This window comes from Salvelinus sp. IW2-2015, linkage group LG19 (genome assembly GCF_002910315.2).
Source record: "Salvelinus sp. IW2-2015 linkage group LG19, ASM291031v2, whole genome shotgun sequence".
Lineage (NCBI taxonomy): Eukaryota > Metazoa > Chordata > Actinopteri > Salmoniformes > Salmonidae > Salvelinus > Salvelinus sp. IW2-2015.
Window position 1 is genome coordinate 30,802,831 of NC_036859.1, and position 19,607 is coordinate 30,822,437.

A 19,607-nucleotide genomic window follows, 5' to 3' on the forward strand; every position below is an offset into this window, starting at 1 on the left:
ATAATCTCCACCCGGCACAGCCAGACAAGGACTTGCCAACCCTCATAGCCTGGTTCCTCTCTAGGTGTTGGCCTTTCTAGGGAGTTTTTCCTAGCCACCGTGCTTCTACACCTGCATTGCTTGCTGTTTGGGGTTTTAGGCTGGGTTTCTGTACAGCACTTTGAGATATCAGCTGATGTAAGAAGGGCTATAGAAATAAATAAGATTATACAAATTACAGGAGCGTTTCCCAAACTCGGTCCTGGGGACCCCAAGGGGTGCACGTTTAGTTTTTTGCCCTAACACTACACAGCTTGTTCAAATGATCAAAGCTTGATTAGTTGATTCTTTTAAATAATCCGTGTAGAGCTAGGGTAAAAACCAAAACGTACACCCCTTGGGGTCCCCAGGACCGAGTTTGGGAAACTCTGAATTACAGTGAAGGCCGCTACTTCACATATATCATCCGTTACAACCAAATGTGTGATTGAACATTGGATCACATTATATTATGGACAGCATTTTAAACGGTAACAATGTTGACGGACGTCCTATTTATTGGAGATGGTCAGCTTGCCTCAAGGTTTGCTGTAGTGTTCTACTCAGCCAATATTCTTGTCAGACCATTCGTGTCACACGTGAACCTGATTGCCACGGACTTTATCAATATTTGAGTCCAAAGGGGAGACTAGAATAGAATTTACAGGCTTGGCCTACATAGTCTGTTTTGAACTCCACCACTGGAGTCTCATTAATTGTCATAGAATGTCATGAAGGATTTCTTTGAACTTTGAATGCCTATGAATTTCCTTGTTTGTCAATCTCTAACCTACTTTTTTAAATTGAAATTTCACTAAAGCACTTATAAATGCATGAAGTGGCAGTTTATTATTGAAGTGAAAGGACGCTTCATGGGCATCTCCTTCCTCATTGGGGAGCAGGAGGCAAGTTCCTCCTCTGGTGGTGGTGTGTGAACTTTGAACAAGAGGATGTGGCATTTAAAAAACAGATTATAACAAATACCGATCATGCACAGAACTACCTGTATGCTTTACATCTCACTCTGGATGATCAAAAGGGCATGCGGAGGATCCTTGGTGGTCTCACCCTGAATTGCCTAAATGGGAGAGAGATCCACTTACAGTTTAGTTGATAAAGATCTTTGGAAGCTTCGTAATGGAAATTAATAGATAAAGGAGAGTTTTGGAATTTTGAAAGGACTGGTTGACAAAAATGGAAACATTCTTGGGTCTCTCCTTCCTCATTGAGTAGGCGGGAAGATCCTCTGAGTTGCCAAATCAGTGTAGAAGACTGACAACAGCAAATAACAGTAGGACTGAGTTTAAATAATTGGTTATGGCAGTGAAAAAGGACTGCGTCTTGAGCCTCTACTTCCTCGTTGTGGAGTAGGTGACGAGATGGTCCTCTGGTTGTGTTGCCAAATAACCAAAAGGACATTTCTACTGACGCTAGCTGTTGTCATGCCTAGACATGGCAGAGTATACCCTGATTAAAAATAATTGGTTCTTTGGCCTCTCCTTCCTCTGTGAGGAGCAGGAGGCAAGATCTTCCTCTTGTCGTGGTGCATTCTCAGTGTTGGAGTAGTGCAGAATATTGTGAACAAAGGATGTGGCTTTTGAAAGCAAAGATAGTAATCTATTAGATACATACTATTATAGCCGACATCAGCAGGATCCTTGGTGGTCCTTGGGAGCGATATCCACTTTGTTGACTTTCTTTCTCTGATGTTGTTAAGTGTGAGGAAAGAAGAATTCAAAGGAGAATGTCAAACAAGCTTGATTGCAGTCAAAATACCAATACATTTCCTGTACAAGTTGGTCTCAATGCCTTGCCCAAAATAATGAAAACCTTCCAGCTCAAAAAGCACAAGAAACAAGAAAGAAACTCCCACCATCTCAGATTTTTCTGAAATCGTTTCTGTTGTTAGAAACAGATAAGATTAACATTCCTTTAACATTATTTTGTTGAATTATATCTCTGAGAAATTAAGCTAATTGATTGCACCCAAATCATCTCTAGCTGACATCTTTGCTAACAGGTATTGTGTCAATTTAAAACTTGCACAAGACAGTTCACATAATTGTCATCTTAAAGAAATGTAGCCAATTTATTCATTACTACACTTAGTTAATCCAGAGATTCTTACCATTGCCTCAATTCGGCAGTCTCGTCCAGATCATCGTGGCATTTGTAGTTCTTTATGATAGCCACATTAGCAGCTAATTAGCTTTTCATTTTTGGGGGGCAAATACAGGCAACTATATTGATTTTAACGAATCACCTTGTCATAAAGAGATTTACATGGTTATCAAAACATCACGCAAGAGATTACACAAAACGCAGCCCTTATTTTAAGTGTTTATAAAATCCCCATATGGGAAAAATGAATGGTGGGAATACGATTGGAATCTTTTCCTTGTTTGACTGCTAGGTTTTATGGGTTTTATGACTCATGCTGTGGTACTCTATGCTGAAACATCAATGCACGGGCGAGTCAGTGCCACATTTTCATTTGTCCCGAAATCAAAATGAAAGAAAAGTTATCTTGCAAATTCATCAGGCTATGGTGTGAAATAGGCTTTTAGAAGCGCCGTCTTTATTTTATTACTTATCATTAATGCTGTCTTTGGAGTGCTTTGGTGTGCTTTTCAATGCACAATCAACTTTTTCCCCACTCCTATCGCTTCTTCTATCTGTGGAACAGCTTGTTGCATTGTGGCCATAGACACATAATCCATAGAAGGGTTTTGGAACCTCTAACTCTGGCAATATGACTTTTAAACTCATGGATACGCTAGCAATGGCTGTCAGTCTTGACTTGAATGGGAATTACCATCTATGGATTATATGTCTATGGTTGGTTGCGGTTGTCAGTTTGCCTAAAGCAAAATTTCAAAATACAATTGTGCGAAAAACATACAGTTTGGAAAGTAAATGCTGTCATTACTAAATATGTAATGTGATAGGTATTTTAACTTTTTTTTTTTACAAAACACATTTGATAAAATATTTAAATCAGTCATCTTCCTCAAATGAAGGGGACGATGACACAATCTTTGCGAGAGGGAGGGTATTTGATTTCATTGGTCCTTAACTCGTGGTAGACACTTCATTTAGGATCAAATTTGAGTTATCCCCATGTTAGCCTGCCATAGAGCAGGTGAGTTCTCAAGAATTCGTTACCATAGAAAATATACCTGGCTAAAAGGTGAGCCACCTCGCTAACTCCTCAAACCTGATTCGTAGTATAGGGCTCTGGTCCATAGACTGCTTCAAGGGTAAGAAAAMCAATATGTAATTTTAGAATTTGGGTGAACTCTTTAACCATGGGGGGGTTCTTTAASAAAGAAGAAAGAAAAAAAAATCACCTAATAACAGGAACGGCACCATCTAGTGGTCAGAACCTGGTAACAGGATGTAGGATGGGACATAAACCCAAGAACTGTTGGGGTGAGATTGACATGGGTGTGGGGAGTCCGTGGATGGTTTTTGACACATCTTTGGATTCCTCATGTCTTACTCATTGTTAGAAAAAGTTTGGTCCAAATTGGATGTTAGGTTGCCTGGCTACCCAGACTCCGTGCYCTGGCCAAATGCTACGCCACGCCCACGGATGTTAGTTTCTTCTCCGCAATGAGTCTGGATCTGAGTACTGCCCCGACAATTTCTAGAACGCAAACACATTCTAACCGTTCTGATTGGTCCCAGAAACCGATGGGTTGTGCCAGAGCCAGAACACACGAGGGTATGCAGCGTTCAGAAAATGTGTCATTGACTTTAATACTCTGATTGGTTAGAGATGATCCAATCACTAATTACTTTGTTTTGACGTCACCACAAATGACTTCARCGATGGCACTCAGACTGAAGTATGTAGCGAACATTGAGCAGCAGAAGAATTCAGTTTGAGTCATCAGGCAAGATTTTACGTACTATAATAATTGAATATTATATGAATCCTATAAATTAAAAATGGCCAATTCGGGTGTAATCAATTAGCTTTATTTCACAGATCAAATTATATTTTTACAAATAAAGTTTCCTTCCTCATTGCCATCCCTGTCTCCATCTGCTGAGGGGGTGATCAAAGGAACTCCTTGGCCCTCAACCACTGTCACGCTGGTAGGAAGGATCGGAAGACAGACGCAGGAATGCGTAATAGTTTGGGGGGGGGGATCTTCTCTTACAATTTGCACCCATTTTTTAAATTTCAGGCTCAAAAGAACTATCATCCTCTTACATTCCACTGGCCTCTGTTCTTTTTGTGTGTTTTTTTAGTAACCATGCTGTCACAATGCATATTGTAAATGAACCCCTAAACAGTGTCAGATCAATGTCTGCTCTTTATTTATTTGGACTTTTATTTTCTTTGTACAAGCTTTCAGTCGTCACTGTATATTTGACAGTTTAGTGTGACATTTATGTTGACAGCAGGTTTTTTGCCTTCTCTGTATTACGCGCAAAGGGTATATGGGAAACGGGCGCGAGAGAAAAKGCAGATAACTTTGTTAACRTTGTTCAAGCGTCCAAGAAACAACGTCAATCTTAGCATCTAGTTGGAAAGAGAACAATGAATTTACTGTGTTTCAATATTGGTCTTGTTTCAGAAATCTTTCTAATTATTTTGAACGTGTACTGAACGGATATTTGTAATTAATGTTCTGAAGTCTGCTAGCAATATGACGTCATTAACTGTGGCCTAGCTCCACTGTTTGTGCTGGCTAATATTAGTTAAACTTGCGCTACATTAGCAAGCTGTTAGCATGTAATCAACTATTTGGGTAGAAATTCTCACGCATATTGATGCATTTGATGTATGAAGCACGCTAATGTAAAGTTGCGTACACGTGTATTGTTTGTGGGTTATATTGTAAGAGCATTTTGGTATGTTTCTGCATCAGCTCTTACGGTGTTTTTATGGAAATGGTACCGCATTAAACTCATGAACAATCAGTTTGAGAGGTGACCATTCATTCAGCTGGGTATGCTACACTTATATGGTGTATGTATTTGTTAAACATTGGATATATATACCGCTTTGCAACTAAACACGTTTTAAAGCTACAATCTAATTAAAAATCTRAGAATATTAATATAGTAATATTTTACACAAACAAAGGCGATAAAACACATGAGTGTGTGAATATTGCGTTTTGAAACAAAACTGACTATCAGATAAGTGACTGTCATAGATCTGTTTAGGGCCTGTTTTCAAGAATGAGAATGGAATGAATAACGTAGTCAAAGCTGACCGTACACTACTGCAATACGTCTTTGCGCTTCCATTCCTCTCGGGAATTGGGCTGGTTTCAAGGTGAACTGTTCTCGACATTAGGGCGGTGCACAATTGGCMCAGCGTCGTTGTAAATAAGAATGTGTTCTTAACTGACTTGCGAGTTAAATAAAAAATGTAAAAACAGGGAGCGACAATTCACCTTGTCCATGTCCAACACTCTGTCGTTCTCCTGAAGACTACTGTAGAAGGAAATACAGTTCAGTGTGAATGAAGCGAAGTCGATATCTAGCACCTTGACCTCCACCTCATTTTCAGCCCCGTGTTGCGTCAATAGATGTAAGKGATCTACACTAGATAACATTTGGTTTATTTAGATAACTTATATAAATATAGGACTTGTTTTTAACTTTCACATTTAAAATTAAAGTAAGAATGAGAAAAGCATAGGCTGTTATAGGATTGGTAAAACAAAAAAAACGTATGGTTTTGAAATGGGTGGCCGTGCGTACACTACTGCAATATGTCTTTGCGCTTCCACTCCTCTCCTGAATTGGGCTGCTTTCAAAGCGAATTGTTCTCGAGAGACAATCCAAAGTGTCCATGTCCAGCAGTCTGTTCACCTCCTCCTGAAGAGTCCTCAAGGAGGCTATCTGGTCCAGCGCTGTCAAGGAGTCAATGTCTACTGGCACCTTGACCTCCACCTCATCACATGTATCCACCCTCAGGACCCCTTGGTACTGCAGCTCCTCTAGACTCTACCCTGAGTTGTTACCCGTGTTTACGTAGACAGTGGTGGAAAAAGTACCCATTTGTCATACTTGTTTAAAACTAAAGATACCTTAATAGAAAATGACTAAAGTGAAAGAAAACACAGCTGCCGCAGGTTTCTATGTTAAAGGGATACTTTGGAATTTTGGCAATGAGGCCTTTTATCTACATCACCAGAGTCAGATAAACTTGTGGATACTTCTTTATATCTGTGTCCAAAATAAAGGAAGTTGGAGGTAGTTTCGCGAGCCAATGCTGGAAGTCTATGTGTATCTACTAGCWTGCAGTGGTGGAAAAAGTACCCAATTGTCATACTTGAGTAAGASTATAGATACCTTAATAGAAAGTTACTCAAGTAAAAGTCACCCAGTAAAATACTACTTGAGTAAAAGTCTAAAAGTATTTGGTTTTAAATATACTTAAGCATCAAAAGTAAATGTAATTGCAAAAATATACTTAAGTATTAAAAGTAAAAGTATAAATCAAACCTTTTCTGCTTAAACATATGAATCTCAACCTAAGAACCTCATAGACAAGTAGAAGTATGCCTACAATGTCCAACTRTAAAACTGAGATATTAAATATTTGACAATAGTGGAGTAACCTAGCGGCAAAAAATATATATATAATACACTTTTTGTTTACCATCTTGTCTTGCATTGTTTTCTCTTGCCAATAGTCTTAGGACAGTGGCTACTGCCACTTCGGGGTGTTCACATATTAGCCTAATTTGTAGAATAATTTGTACCATATGAATAATCATGCTACCCTTGTATCKTGGTAATAATGCGTCACCAGACACRATGATCACGTGACCATAACGATACAGTCACTGCACAGCTGAGAGAGATGCGAGCAAGTCAGCTAACTGTCATAAATCCGTGAAAAATACACCGTTTCTGCAAGAAGACGGGGAGATGGTTACGAACGAATAAATTATCCAGCCAATGGAGCAGATACACGACTTGCCATCATATATTGTATTCCTCCCAAAACATCGTTTTATGTCTAAATGTCAATGTCATTCTCGTCTCTAGCTAGCCAAATAGCTAGCTAAGGCCAGGGGGAGCTGGTGTCGACTATACGGTGCGTTATCCCTTGTTTCGAAACGCTATCTAGATAACTGTTCATCATGCATAGCATTGCATTGTATTGATTGATTTAGCCAGCTTGKTAACTAGTGGGAATGTCGTAGCTAGCTAACGTTAACGTAGAGAGGATGTGAAAACATGAATGCTTAACAGTAACGTAGTTAGCTACAGTAACTAGACAGCCAACCATTTATCCTGTCTGGCTGTGTCTGTTGGTCATTTATTGATTCACTGGAGCCGAGCTTTGTCTATAGTTGCTGACAGTCAGTTTTATCTATGATGTTGATGACATGTTGATGACCCGCCACCACATAAGCTTGTCAAAATGAAGTATGCACCTGGCTATAAAGAATGTCCCCTTTAATTCGAATCCTCTTTATTACATAGTTTCCCGTGTCAAATCCTGTTTTGACATTGTCTGCAAAGCCTTTGCCAAAGGTTTTTGTCATGATAAAAGGATGATCAATAGAATATGGATTCTATTTCTATGGACTGATCACCTCACATGTCATGAACCATCACAAGTAACTTGTAACAATGTTACATACTAACATTGTCACTCAGTCCAAACAGTTGCCCACAGCAGTGGGAGGAGAGGCGTGTCACCCACACCAGCGTGCCATGACTACACCAGGCTGCTGCCACCTGCCTGGCTCCCTGTGTGACTACTCAGGCAGCGCTGCCGACCTGCCCAAGGAGGTAGAGGAGCCAGATGCCGGCCAGGCCCAGTACGTCGCTAAGGTTACGGCCAAAGATGGCCGCCCACTCTCCACTGTTGTCAAGGCTATGGGCTCACAGAGGTAAGGAGGTTCTTCGAGAAGGTTCTTATCTTTCTTTGTAAATATGGATGACCGGGAATGTGACCCTTGGCTTCGATCTGATAAATAAACAATTCCTTGAATGGAGATAAACGATGGACAAATAGATCTCAAAGCTTATAGGAGAGGGCAACATACTGTATCATTTTCAGATTCAGCATATCTGATAAATACATGTTGTATATTGATGAAAATAATGTGTTTTGTTTATAGTGCATTTAATGTGTCATTTGTTTTGAAACGAGTGGTCACCAGGAAAAATTTCTTCCCCTATTTGTCTAGTAATGAAGGCATGTGTCGGATCTGCCACGAGGGGGCCGGTGGTGAGATGCTGCTCTCCCCTTGCAGCTGCACAGGGACCCTGGGTAAGGTGCACAAGAGCTGCCTGGAGAAATGGCTGTCCTCCTCCAACACCAGCTACTGTGAGCTCTGCCACACCGAGTTCACCGTCGAAAAGCGACCCCAGCCCCTCACACAGGTAAAATGGCAGTGTGTGTGTGAGTGAGTGACAGGTTGATGGGTAATTCTGTTTAAGTCCTCCATCACCATAGTAATGACAGAATAATTAGCATATTAATAATGAACCTTTCCTTGCATTCTCCCAGTGGTTGCGGGACCCAGGCCCTCGCAGTGAGAAGCGCACGCTTCTGTGCGACATGGCCTGCTTCATGCTCATCACGCCACTGGCGGCCATCTCTGGCTGGCTGTGTCTGAGGGGAGCCCAGGACCACCTGACCCTCAACAGCCGGCTGGAGGCTGTGGGCCTCATCGCCCTCACCATTGCTCTCTTTACCATCTACGTTCTCTGGACACTGGTAACTAACACACACACACACACCCCTTATCACCATTACCATGGGTTACTTTACTCCACCTTTGTTAATTGACAGCAKATTTTTGCAGTGTAAATGTGTGCTTTACAATTGCTATTAGTACATTTGTGAGACAAATTAGACATTTGTGGCGCATTGTTTGTTTTGTTTTCTTGTCTATGGTATTTTGTGCCCTTCCCATTTTATATTCAGGGGAGACAAGTAATGTGCCAACAAATCTTTTGTGCCTGCAACAAGAATTGTTTGTTTGTACTCTGAAAAAAAGCTTACAATAGTTACACAATCATCAAATGAAGCGGAACCATTTTGCAGACCAAATACAAATTTGTCATGCAATATGTCTAACTTTGTATTGTGCGTGCCTGCGACAGCAACGGTATATTTAACAAATCTGCTCTGCAGTGCGTATGAAACCGTCTGATGTAGTTTCATTGACGTCTGTCTCCGTGCCCCTCAGGTATCGTTCCGCTATCACTGTCAGTTATACTCGGAGTGGAGGAGGACCAATCAGAAAGTGCGCCTGCTCATGCCTGAAATTAAAGGAGCGCACTCTACCCAACATTCCGTCCCAACCAAGTCGACCAAGAAAATGACTGACGAGACCATCGTATGAGCGCTGTGGTCTCACTTAAAAAAAAGTGTAATATATCTTGAACTTCTGCACTTGTAGACCATTCTGGGGATTATTTCTCCATATTCTCTATTATTTGAAACACTTGAGCCCAGATATTAACTATAACCAGTGGTTTTGGGACGTGTTGGACTCGTGGAATGAAGTGTCACTGATGTCATCGCTGGATTATGAACACTGGCCTGGAAAATCAGGACACAAACGGAAGGACACAGCTAATGTAGCGGGATGTAACTGATGCAGCATGTTAATACAGTATATTTGAAACATACTACCCCCCTTCACAATGTATTTAGCTGTTTTTGGAAAACTGGCATCCAATAGCCCTATGAATTTACTCTCTCAGAACAATGACCATGTGAACAACCAAGTCTAAATATGATGTTTTCTGTTGTTAACTCTTTGCTCTTTGGAAGCTGGTAGAAGTGGGAGAGAGAAGAAGGGAACAAACTGCAGTGTTTTGGAGTGGGCTTTGGATTGTCAGTCAATGTATGCAGGGTATGCAAAATCATTTTATGTTGCACTCCCTTGAGTAAGCTGGGTCATTGTGCAATAAAACATAAGGGACTCTTGGTCTTTGCAGTCGGCACATCTGGAATGCATGTGTGCTGAATCTCTAAGTTACTTATACAGGAGTATTAGATCGGTAATGATCACTTGATGCAGTTGACTGCACCAAACATACCACCATCTAGTGGACATTTAAGGGACTACACTCCTTGCAAGTGGTCCAGAATGTAGGAGCATACAAAGTACACAGGTAACATGAGAGATCCACTCAACTACTGTAATATTGTAAAATTTTATTTTATGGCATTAATATAATGTGAGTTGACAAGCTATCAAAAACAAAAGTATATTACACAAAATGAAGAATGTTTGCGCCACAACACTTTGAGATGACAGAAAGGTAAGCGTCATTATGGGTTACAGGTTCTGACAGCACTGCAGTTTGTTCCCTTTCTGGTCCGTGGTGGGCGGAACACTTATGTCCACCACATTGTTTCCAGGGGACTCATCATGGGCGGACCGCTCAGCGATCTGCTTCTGCGATACGATGCGATAGATTTCTGTGGAGAGTAGACTAGACTGTTGTGGTGCATCTCAATACTTCAAAAGAGGATTTTCTAGTTTATTTCATCTTCACTATGTCAAAGCAATTGGCTTTCCAGACAGTCCTTTTGCTGAAATACTGTACCTGTAAGGATATTCTTGAAAGCTTCCTCTACATTTGTTGAATCTAAGGCTGAAGTTTCAATAAAGGATAGAGTGTTCTTCTCTGCAGGTTTAGAGAAAGGGCAAAGTGAGTCACACAATCATTATTAAACAGTTCCTGGAGAAAAAAATACCCTCTATTTACATTTGAGTGATTTAGCAGACACTGTTTTCCAGAACCAATTAGGGTTAAGTGTCTTGATCGCCCAGTCGCCTCGGGGATTCGAACCAGCAACCATTCAGTTACTGGCCCAACGGTCTTAACTTCTAGGCTACCTGCAGCCACATTTCACATTAAAGCTGCCTCAATACCATTTGCATTACACATTTAGGCTGCCTCAATACCATTTGCATTACACATTTAGGCTGCTAAATATAGCAATACTGTCCCAATACAATACCCTCCTCCCATTCCCTTGTGATGATCACTGATATAAAAGTTCCAGATAGGTGAAGCAACTATATGGAGCTGCTCTCATTTTATTGTCATTCTATCCATCTCTTCAAAATCAGTGTTCCCTTATGACCACTTAATTAAGACAAGAAGGCTGTTCCAAGATTATGTACCCCTTAGCCTGGCTCTAGATTAGTTTGTGCTGTCTTGCCAACTCCTATGGTCATTGCCATGACAATGACCATAGGAGTTGGCAAGACAGCGCAAATAAATCTGGGACCAGGCCATGTTCCCCCTGCCAAAAGACCAGAGTACCTGCAAAAGCCCGGGCCTCATCCATGGGCACGGCCCTGAGGTGGCGCAGGTCGCTCTTGTTGCCCACCAGCATGATGACGATGTTGGTGTCTGCATGGTCTCTCAGCTCTTTCAACCACCGCTCCACATTTTCATAGGTCAGGTGCTTGGCGATGTCATACACTAGGAGAGCACCCACTGCCCCTCTGTAATAGCTGTAGGAAAGACTGCTTATCAATCTCAATGTACCAACAGACAATGTATGGGGCTCCAGTGAGGCTCCAAGTCAGACACTCTGATTGGTGATGAGGCTCGTGATCGGCTAGTGCTCGCCAAACCTGATCCTGGAGATATRTTTATTGTCATGATTCTTGCCCTGGCGGCAGAATGGAGTGATTTCCGATAGATGGGTCAGCTGCAAAGTCAAAATTGGCTATATTGTAAAAATTWATGAAAACAAAAATGATCTTGGTCTTAATTTAGAGTTAGGCATTAGGGTTAGCAGTGAGGTTAGGCACTAGGGTTAGCAGAGAGGTTAGGCATTAGGGCTAGCAGTGTGGTTAGGGTTAGGTTAGACATTAGTGCTAGCAGTGTGGTTAGGGTTAGGCATTAGGGTTAGCAGTGAGGTTAGGTTTAGCAGTGTGGTTAGGGTTAGGCATTAGGGTTAGCAGTGAGTTAAGGTTTGGGTTAGGTTAGGCATTAGGGTTAGCAGTGTGGTTAAGGTTAGGGTTAGCAGTGATGTTAGGGTTAGCAGTGTGGTTAAGGTCAGGATTAGGTTAGGCATTAGGGTTAGCAGTGAGGTTAGGCATTAGGGTTAGCAGTGTGGTTAGGTTTATGGGAAATTATGTTTGAGCTTTTGTACCTTGAGTTGCACTGGCCTATTGTGATCTCCTCTGTTATTATTTCCAATCCTGGGTTTATGGAAAGATTTGTGTGTGTGAAAATGTAAAATGTATGAATAGTTGACCTACCCTTATATTTTGCCATTCAGTCCAGGTGGAGCCAAAGATTTAAGGGTGGCTATCCACTTGGATTCTGCAGCCTTTCTCTGGGCTATAGTCCAGGTGGAGATCGTTTATAGCCCAGTGATGTTCAGGTGTATAATGGGGTGTGTTTGGAAATGTGTGACTAGATGTGTGGACAATTTATTATTAGTGATTGTATATAGGTGTTGTTTAAGACGTGTTAAGATTGTAAACCCAGTTTCCCCGACATAGATTTTATGACATAATGCACAGGTGATTGCATAGACGATATTGGTGCTGTTTATGTTCATCAGTTGTTTGATTGGGCAGAAGGTGTGTGGGTTAAGTATGTTTGTCAGTTGTCTGTATTAGTGATATTCTATGGGTAATGAGGGAGAAGGCCTGTTCGAAAATTTAGCATGGACTAAGAGGTCCTTTAGGTTGGAATTCCTCCTGTATGCTGAGATGGTTCGGAGTAGTTGTAGTGGGAGGAAGGCATGTTGTGTATTTAAAAATGTGCTTTTTAGTCTTRAGTGTATGTGTTGGTTTGTGTGTGAATAGGTGATGATGATAGGTAACCTCTGGGGTTGGGGGTTCTAGGGAAAGTCTGAGGGTAGTGGAAGGGGATTGGATTGGGATTCAGACCCTAGTAAGGGAAAGGGAGAGAAAGGGAAATGGGTAGCTGGCACAGAGGTCTATGGTGGTGGTATTGAGGGTGGAGGTCGGAGTCGGATTGTTCTGGTGGTCCTTATAGGCATTTTGGTCCTGATCCTGGGGTAAGGGTTGGGATTAAGGTTAGAAACCGGGTTCTGTGGGTTAAGGTTAGGGTTAGAGTCAGGGTCAGGAACAGTGCCACCTGGGTTAAGGTTAGAAACCGGGTTCTGTGGGTTAAGGTTAGGGTTAGAGTCAGGGTCAGGAACAGTGCCACCTGGATTAAGGTTAGGAGGGAGAGGCAATTGATTTTGGATGATGCTTACAAGCGTGTCAGCTTTGATGTATCTCAGTGACTGCTTTGAGTACCCCCTCCTCCTCAATGCCTCAAATAATGTGTGTGTAGCTGTATTGAAATCCTTCTGTTGAGTACATAATCTGTAGAATCGGATGAGTTGTGATTTGACAATTACCCTAAAGGTATGTTTGGGGTGGAAACTAGATCGGTGGAGTAATGCATGTGTGTCTGTTTCTTTGAAGTAAACTTTAGTGTGTAGGTCAACTATGGTTGCTTCAGTGTCCGGAAAGAAAACGGTGGTGTCTATGAAGTTTATTCTATGTGGGTGTATGACATATTTAACTGTAATGGTGGGATGGTGATTATTCAAGATGTCTATGAATGTGGTGAAGTCCTGTAGATTGTGTTGCCACACTCCGAAGATATCATCCAGGTAGCGTTTGTAAAACAAGGGAAGCAGTGGGCATTTTTCCAAAGCTGTAGTCTCCCAGTCCGCCATATATACGTTTGCGTATGCTGGAGCGAACTTTTTGCCCATTGCTGTCCCATGAATCTGTAGATAGTGTTGGTTGTTAAATGTAAAGTCCTTATTTCTGAGCCCCAGTTCAAGTAGCTGTAAAATGTGTTTGTCTGGTCTCTGTTTATCTGGATATCTTCGGAGTGCGGCTCCCACTGCTGCCATCCCTGAGGGAATGTCTATGTTTGTATAAAAATAGTCTATATCTACGGTGAAAAGGTATGCATGTGCTGGAACTGGGATTTTACGAAGTGTATCTATGAAGTGATATATGTCCTTAATGTAACTGGCATGTTTTTGTGAGATGGGGTTAAGAAAATGATCTATGAATTCAGCTGCTGGAGATGACTAACACAATCCGAGACAATGGGTCTTCTGAGACAATGGGTTAGGTTAGGCATTAGGGTTAGCAGTGAGATTAGGGTTAGGCATTAGGGTTAGCAGTGAGGTTAGGGTTAGCAGTGTGGTTAGGGTTAGGCATTAGGGTTAGCAGTGAGGTTAAGGTGAGGGTTAGTAGTGAGGTTAAGGTTAGGTTAGGCATTAGGGTTAGCAGCGTGGTTAAGGGTACGTTAGGTATTAGGTTTAGCAGTGAGGTTAGGGTTAGGCATTAGGGTTAGAGGGAGGTTAAGGTTAGGCATTAGGGTTTGCAGTGGAGGTTAGGGTTAGGCATTAGGGTTAGCAGTGTGGTTAGGTTAGGCATTAGGGTTAGCAGTGAGGTTAGGTTAGAGTTAAGCATTAGGGTTAGCAGGGAGGTTAGGGTTAGGTTAGGCTTAAGGTTAGCAGTGTGGTCAGCATTAGGGTTAGCAGTGAGGTTAAGGTTAGGAATTAGGGTTAGCAGTGTGGTTAGGCATTAGAGTTGGCAGTGAGGTTACGGTTAAGCATTAGGGTTAGCAGTGAGGTTAAGGTTAGATTAGGCATTAGGGTTAGCAGTATGGTTAGGGTTAGGCATTAGGGTTAGCAGTGTGGTTAGGGTTAGCGTGAGGTTAAGGTTAGGGTTAGGCATTAGGGTTAGCAGTGAGGTTAGGCATTAAGGTTAGCAGTGTGGTTAGGCATTAGGGTTAGCAGTGAGGTTAGGGTTAACAGTGAGGTTAAGGTTAGGGTTAGCAGTGAGGTTAAGGTTAGGCATTGGGGTTAGCAGTGAAGTCAAGGTGGGGTTAGTAGTGAGGTTAAGGTTAGGTTAGGCATTAGGGTTAGCAGTGAAGTTAAGGTGAGGGTTAGTAGTGAGGTTAAGGTTAGGTTAGGCATTAGGCATTAGGGTTAGCAGTGTGGTTAAGTGTTTAGGTATTAGGTTTAGCAGTGAGGTTAGGCATTAGGGTTAGCAGGGAGGTTAAGGTTAGGCATTAGGGTTTGCAGTGGGGTTAGGCATTAGGGTTAGCAGTGAGGTTAAGGTTAGAGTTAAGCTTAGGGTTAGCAGTGAGGTTAGGTTAGAGTTAAGCATTAGGGTTAGCGTGAGGTTAGGTTAGAGTTAAGCATTAGGGTTAGCAGTGAGGTTAGGGTTAGGTTAGGCATTAAGGTTAGCAGTGTGGTTAGGCATTAGGGTTAGCAGTGAGATTAAGGTTAGCAGTGAGGTTAAGGTTAGGAATTAGGGTTAGCATTAGGTTAGCAGTGAGCTTAGGGTTAGGCATTAGGGTTAGCAGTGAGATTAGGTTAGGCATTAGGTTAGCGTGAGGTTAGGGTTAGGCATTGGGGTTAGCAGTGTGGTTAAGCGTTAGTTAGGCATTAAGTTAGCAGTGAGGTTAAGGTTAGGCATTAGGTTTAGCATGAGGTTAAGGTTAGGGCTAGGCATTAGGGTTAGCAGTGAGGTTAACATTAGGCATTAGGGTTAGCAGTGAGGTTAGGCATTAGGGTTAGCAGTGTGGGTTAGGTTAGGTTAGGCATTAGGGTTAGCAGTGAGGTTAAGGTTAGGAATTAGGGTTAGCAGTGTGGTTAGGCATTAGGGTTAGCAGTGAGGTTAGGCATTAGGGTTAGCAGTGAGGTTAGGGTTAAGCATTAGGGTTAGCAGTGTGGTTAAAGGTTAGATTTAGGCATTAGGGTTCGGCGGTTAGGGTTAGGTATAGGTTAGCGTGGTAGCAGGTGGTAGGCATTAGGGTTAGCAGTGAGGTTAGGGTTAAGCATTAGGGTTAGCAGTGTGGTTAAGGTTAGATTAGGCATTAGGGTTAGCAGTGAGGTTAAGGTTAGGCATTAGGGTTAGCAGTGTGGTTAGGGTTAGGCGTTAGGGTTCGCGGTTAGGGTTAGGTATTAGGGTTAGCAGTGTGGTTAAGGTTAGGGTTAAGTTTCAAATCAGATTGTATGACTTAGTGGCTGTACCAGCTAGTGACCACTCTGCAGAGCTACTTCCAGAACAAGATTCATGACGAAAACGCTAACCTGCTATAGGGTGTGTAGGTTTATGTTCCACACTTCAACCCAGCACTAAAACACCTGATTTAAGTCATCAAGGAAATTAGCAATTTATTGATTAGTTGAGTCACCAATGTACCTCTTTGGGACTAAGATTTGAGACCACTAGATTATTGTTTTCTGTTGTCCTTGTTGACAATAATTTACTTTCCAAGAGGCCTCAATAGGCAGCCATGAGGAATCCCACCCGACTTACGCGGAGGTGATGGCTCTGTAACGTTCCTGTCCAGCCGTGTCCCATATCTGGGCCTTTATCGTCTTCCCATCCACTTGGATGCTGCGGGTGGCAAACTCCACCCCGATGGTGCTCTTACTCTCAAGGTTGAACTCATTCCGTGTGAACCGAGAGAGCAAGTTACTCTTCCCGACGCCAGAGTCCCCAATTAGCACAACTTGATAATGAGACAGAAAGAGATGGAGAGAATGAGAAAGACAGAGAAATTCTTACAGCCTAACTGTCAGATGAGCTAGCCTAGTCAACAAGTGTGTCATAGATGTACTAGGATCCAGGATCCTGGGTTAGACCTTGGATCAATGCCTGCATTCTTCACCATTATGTGACTTGGCCCTCCCACCTACAACTGTTACATAATACGGGTTGTCATTTCCAATCACATCCATTGACAATATTTTTTATTTATTTTATTTGACCTTTATTTAACTAGGCAAGTTAGTTAAGAACAAATTTTTATTTTCAATGACGGCCTAGGAACAGTGGCCGCCTTGTTCAGGGGCAGAACGACAGATTTTTACCATGTCAGCTCGGGGATTTGATCTTGCAACCCTTCGGTTACTAGTCCACCTGCCGCCACTTGAATAAGTGGATGGCTGAAATCGACCTATTTGAAGTGGTATATGTCTTTATATACTTCTGTCAATATTTCTCAGAGCTTATGGGTCTTTTGTTTAATTGGTTACCCCTTAACCAAGGAGACATAGTAGTTGGTGTCTAATTGATGTTCAGTTTGAGTGAAATTCTAGCATGTACAAAGTTGGGCCCCTTAAGAGCACTGCTGAGAAACACTGAACTCAATGATACAATTTTACTATTAATAATATTACTACAATAACAGGCTGACAAACGGCCTATTCTACTGTATTTAGCCTACAGTAAAACACTGAGGTGACAGGAGTAGGCCTGGCAGTCACATTGGGGCTGTCGAGGTGGAGCCCTTTTGTATTCTCACAGTACAGTAAATAAAGCTGAACTTTGTCCCTGTGGCATCACTGCTGCTGCAGGAAGCTGATAACATGCTCCGTCAAACCTAAATCGACAGTTTTGGACCACTTTTGGCTTTCCTGTTTCAACAGGGTTTCTAAATGATGGTGAGGGAGGAAGAGGAGAACCCTTTATCGGCTGATGTCTACTCCACAGAAGATACTCTGTATCACTTCATAAATAGACCTCTATACAGGGTGTCGCTGGCGAGCTCAATGGAAATCAAAGGATGACATTCTAGAATAGATCAAAGGGGGATTTCTTGAGATAGAACATAGTATTCACAGTGTTATATGGTCCTTGGACACTGGTCTACATTGCCAAGTTTTACATTTCCTTTCACTAATTCCATAAAAATCTACATTAATTCAACATTTGCATAATCAATAGTCCCACATTAAATAAAATATTAAATAATATATCTATGGGATATGGGAGGCTACAATTCACACAAAAAATAAAACTTCATATAGCTCTTTTAACCATAAATGGGAAAACAGCATTCTTGTCAGTAACCTATTGATAAACAGTTCCTCTTTTATGGTTTCATCAGTGTTGATAAAGTCAAAGAAGCAACCGCAGATAGGGTGTTGCACCTTACCTAAAAATATAGCTGTGGGCGTTGTTACAATGTTACAATGACAGCATTTATGTAGCCATAGTAGCAAACGTTTTCCACCAAAGAGACACAATGTTTATTTCTAAAAACATTTATCCAGACTATTTGTTATTATTCGTTCACACTGATGTCTGATTTGTCATTGGACAGAACGCAACAATGATAGAATTATTGAAGGTCCTATGAACGGGCGAATGCAGTCATCAAAATTTACCTTTGAACAAGAAATCGTATTCATCGTCTCTGTTCCCCATTCTAGACGAGGCCTCTCCAGCGCTTGTTCCCGAAAATAATGTGCAAAACTGTATGCCTCTGAATTATCGGTATGTACGGGATAATTGTTTTTATAAATGTGTGAAACAATGCGCCAATGTTGCCTGTCAAACAAGGCTGACCGCAGGAAGAGAGATCTCCGAACTCTGCACTGGGGAGGAGTCCCTGTTTCCATACCTTCCACACGGTGGCGCTGCTGGCTGTCATACTAATAGGAAACAAACAGCACAACCTATCCCTGCTGAGGGCCATTGAAAGTTTGTTAACTTTTTGTTAACATCACACAACTCTTCATCCTTGTAGTTCATGTCCTAAATTAGCAGTGGGCCCTTGTGCATATGGTTGATCAATATTTACATCACTCTCAAACAAATCAATATTAATTGCATACTAATAATATTCAAGTATAGTCTCTCTCCTCATCAAGTTGATATTGGCAATCAAGAGAAAGTCAGGTTGAGAGGTGAGGTCTTGAACAGACGGCTATTATGTCATTCAGTCGACCTTTTTACATTTACATTTTAATCATTTAGCAGACGCTCTTATCCAGAGCGACTTACTTAGTGAGTGGATACATTTTCATACTTTCTTCTTGATTATGGTGATATTATTTATCAAAGTGCAGCTGCTACTACTCTTAAACCTTAAGACTCAGTTTACCATCGTGTCCTTGGTTTTGTTACAGGGGACAGTTTTGATACTCATCACTGCATCCTGTATCAAAAGGTAGCTGGACTTCGCTAATGACCTGTAGATCTCTACATTACTCCCTTTTTGTTTACAAGGCGCTACTTCATAAATGCCGTTTTATCTAACTTTGATGTTGAAGTATAGACACCTTAGTTGCCTAACCCATTCACAGAATTGGTTAACTTTTGAGGTTCCTAGGGTCTCCGCCGAGCTAGGTAAATCTTATTTTAGTTTTAATGCACCGTATTGCAGGAACAACATTCTAAATACATTTCATCTTGATGTCCTAGTGCCGTTCGGGCAATTTAAAGTATTGATTGGGGACTTATTTGTGGAGGACTGTAATGGTTTTTCTGGGTGATTTGTCATGTTTTATTTGTGCTTCCTATGACTGTTTTTGTATTTTAATATATACACTACTGTTCAAAAGTTTGGGGTCACTTAGAAATGTCCTTGTTTTTGAAAGACAAGCACATTTTTTGTCCATTAAAATAACATCAAATTGATCAGAAATACAGTGTAGACATTGTTAATGTTGTAAATGACAATTGTAGCTGGAAATGGCTGATTTTTAATGGAATATCTACATAGGTGTACAGAGGCCCATTATCAGCAACCATCACTACTGTGTTCCAATGGCACGTTGTGTTAGCCTTTTAAAATTATAAACTTGGATTAGCTAATTGATCATTAGA

At 41.5% G+C, this 19,607-nt stretch overlaps 2 protein-coding genes across 2 annotated transcripts; one reads left to right on the forward strand and one right to left on the reverse strand.

Moving 5' to 3' along the window:
- Positions 1-6,881: 6,881 nt before the first annotated feature.
- Positions 6,882-9,966, forward strand: LOC111979399 (E3 ubiquitin-protein ligase MARCHF2). The gene is made up of 5 exons (XM_024009910.2): positions 6,882-7,090; positions 7,660-7,895; positions 8,196-8,391; positions 8,519-8,728; positions 9,204-9,966. The coding sequence occupies exons 2-5, from the start codon at positions 7,717-7,719 to the stop codon at positions 9,357-9,359; spliced, it is 741 nt and encodes a 246-aa protein (XP_023865678.1). The 5' UTR covers positions 6,882-7,090; positions 7,660-7,716; the 3' UTR covers positions 9,360-9,966.
- Positions 9,967-10,165: 199 nt separating this feature from the next.
- Positions 10,166-18,406, reverse strand: LOC111979402 (ras-related protein Rab-11B). The gene is made up of 5 exons (XM_024009912.2): positions 18,164-18,406; positions 16,308-16,503; positions 11,302-11,495; positions 10,576-10,656; positions 10,166-10,447 (listed from the first exon to the last, which is right to left on the reverse strand). Exons 1-5 carry the CDS (start codon positions 18,201-18,203, stop codon positions 10,305-10,307), a joined length of 654 nt encoding a protein of 217 aa, XP_023865680.1. The 5' UTR covers positions 18,204-18,406; the 3' UTR covers positions 10,166-10,304.
- Between the last annotated feature and the right edge of the window lie 1,201 nt (positions 18,407-19,607).